The following is a 2,036-nucleotide window of genomic DNA, read 5'->3' on the forward strand; positions in this document are numbered from 1 at the left end:
CACTGTAGTCTTTGAAGAAGGTATGATCGGGTTGTTCGACTTTGTAAGGAAAAGGATTCTTTCGAGCAACTTTGGTAATAGTTGCATATTGCGATGGCAGGAAAATCTCGACATTTTTGAGTTTTCTCTCAATAAGTGAATGCACCGAATCCACCTCCATTTGGGTGTGGCCCTTCTCCAGATACTTCTGTGTAATGGTAACTTTCTTATCCATCGCTAATCTCAGGAGAGCGTTAGAAACAATACTGTTCCTATTCTGCGCAGTACAACCATCCGTCCATATAATTACATCCTTAAGATTATCTTGTAACAATTTCGTTATATAATCTACAAAGAACGACGCATATGTGGTAGCTTTCAGATCACAGGCGGTCTCGTCGAACCAATAACAGGTAACATCGTTAGTACCAATGTTAAAAACTGTGAAATTATGCACTGCCAATTTGGTTTTAAAATATAGCGCACTAGCCGACAAAGTAGTACATAATTTCACGGCTTGCATATCTGCAGTAATAGTATGAGCAATCCCTTGTTTTGCAATTTCTTTATCTTTAGTCTTTTCAGCTCGAGCTAAATTTTTCAATTCGACGTGACGCTGATAATCTTCTTCGGAAACATTACCCACTGCATACGAACTACAATAATCACAGGCATCTTTTTTTGGCTGAAAAAGAGCTATATTTTCCTCACTTAATATGTCAAAAAAGAGTTTTCTCGAAGCTACTGGCTTGGCTTCTGACGACGAATATTCAACGTATAGCTTGTACAATTGTGCTTTCGATTGTATTATCGGTTCTACATACTGTTTCGTGGTTGATTGGCGACAATAATGTGAGGGTAATTTGGGTAATAAAGATAAATAGCATTTGACAGAATCTCGTTTAGAATTATGCGAAATCGGAGCCGGGTTCGAATTAACCGAATTCACAAGGGTCTTATCACCAAGCCAGTAGCGAATAGTCCACTCTTTTATGCCTAAGGTCGCCAGAAATGTCTTTAAACAAACTCTTTCCTTTTTGCCATGTATTTGTAAATAATATAATTTAGTATCTGATCGTCTAGAATTGCCTTCAATAGTCTTCCTTTTAACGTGTTCCGTGTCAATCATTGATCTTACATAAATTTTTTTCTCAAACCATGTCATGCTCCAAAAACGATTGAAAACGTCCTTTCTAATGTCTTCAGATAGGTTTGGGCAAAAAAAAATTTTGCTGCGAATACAAAATGCTGACATACACTTAGTGCCCATAGATCTTTCAGGTTTCGGCTCTTTCTGATGGTACTTATTACCTACTTTCTTAAATCCAGGATAAGCTTTTCCTAACATTCTATCCTTCTTGTTTAGTTGTCTTTTCCAGGTTTCAGAGTCAGCTTTACGTTTTCTTTTCCTTGAGTCAAAATAAAATAAACCTTACAAACTGTTAAAAAAGTCTGCATAAAAACTAGGACTATGGTTGTTATGAACTAATGTCATCAAATCAGTCTTTTTATTTTCCTTAATTTGTATCTTATTAACTCATTACCATCTCGATTTGGAGTCACGTTTTCTTTGGCACAAGGATCAGCTGGCAACACTGATTGCAAATTTATCATTTGAAGAATCTTTTTTGACCTAGAAGCCATCCTAAAAAAATAATAATTAGATTATTAAATATTAATATTTGAAATTCCTTTTTTATGATAATACATTTTAAAGAAGAGAGGCGCAATAATAAATATTAGCAAAACAATGAAATAAGAAATAGTATTCTTTTCTAAGAGATAGGCTTAAGTAAAATAATGTCAGTGGGTTTTGAAAACATTTTTATAAAAGAGTGACCGAACTTCTAATGACAACAAGACCTATCAGAAATATATCATGTTAATTTATAAAAAACAGACTTAAAACATAGTAAGTCGCACAAAACTTCTGATATTTTTACAAAAAACAGACCTAAAGCTAATAGTAAACACGAAAATTTCGATATTTTTTGTAGTAAATAGACCTAATCTAAAATAAGCCTTTGTTTTATGAATAATTTAAATAAATTCTTACC

General features: G+C 33.7%; 1 protein-coding gene across 1 annotated transcript in view; it reads right to left on the reverse strand.

The window, feature by feature from the left end:
• Positions 1-1,108, reverse strand: part of LOC119839276 — a 4,177-nt gene extending 3,069 nt beyond the window's left edge. Inside the window, exon 1 of the mRNA XM_038365513.1 lies at positions 4-1,108. Within this exon, the coding sequence (XP_038221441.1) occupies positions 4-1,108 (1,105 nt within the window). The remainder of the gene's footprint in view (positions 1-3) is intronic.
• Between the last annotated feature and the right edge of the window lie 928 nt (positions 1,109-2,036).

The sequence above is a fragment of the Zerene cesonia genome, unplaced genomic scaffold (genome assembly GCF_012273895.1).
Source record: "Zerene cesonia ecotype Mississippi unplaced genomic scaffold, Zerene_cesonia_1.1 Zces_u011, whole genome shotgun sequence".
Classification (NCBI taxonomy): Eukaryota; Metazoa; Arthropoda; class Insecta; order Lepidoptera; family Pieridae; genus Zerene; species Zerene cesonia.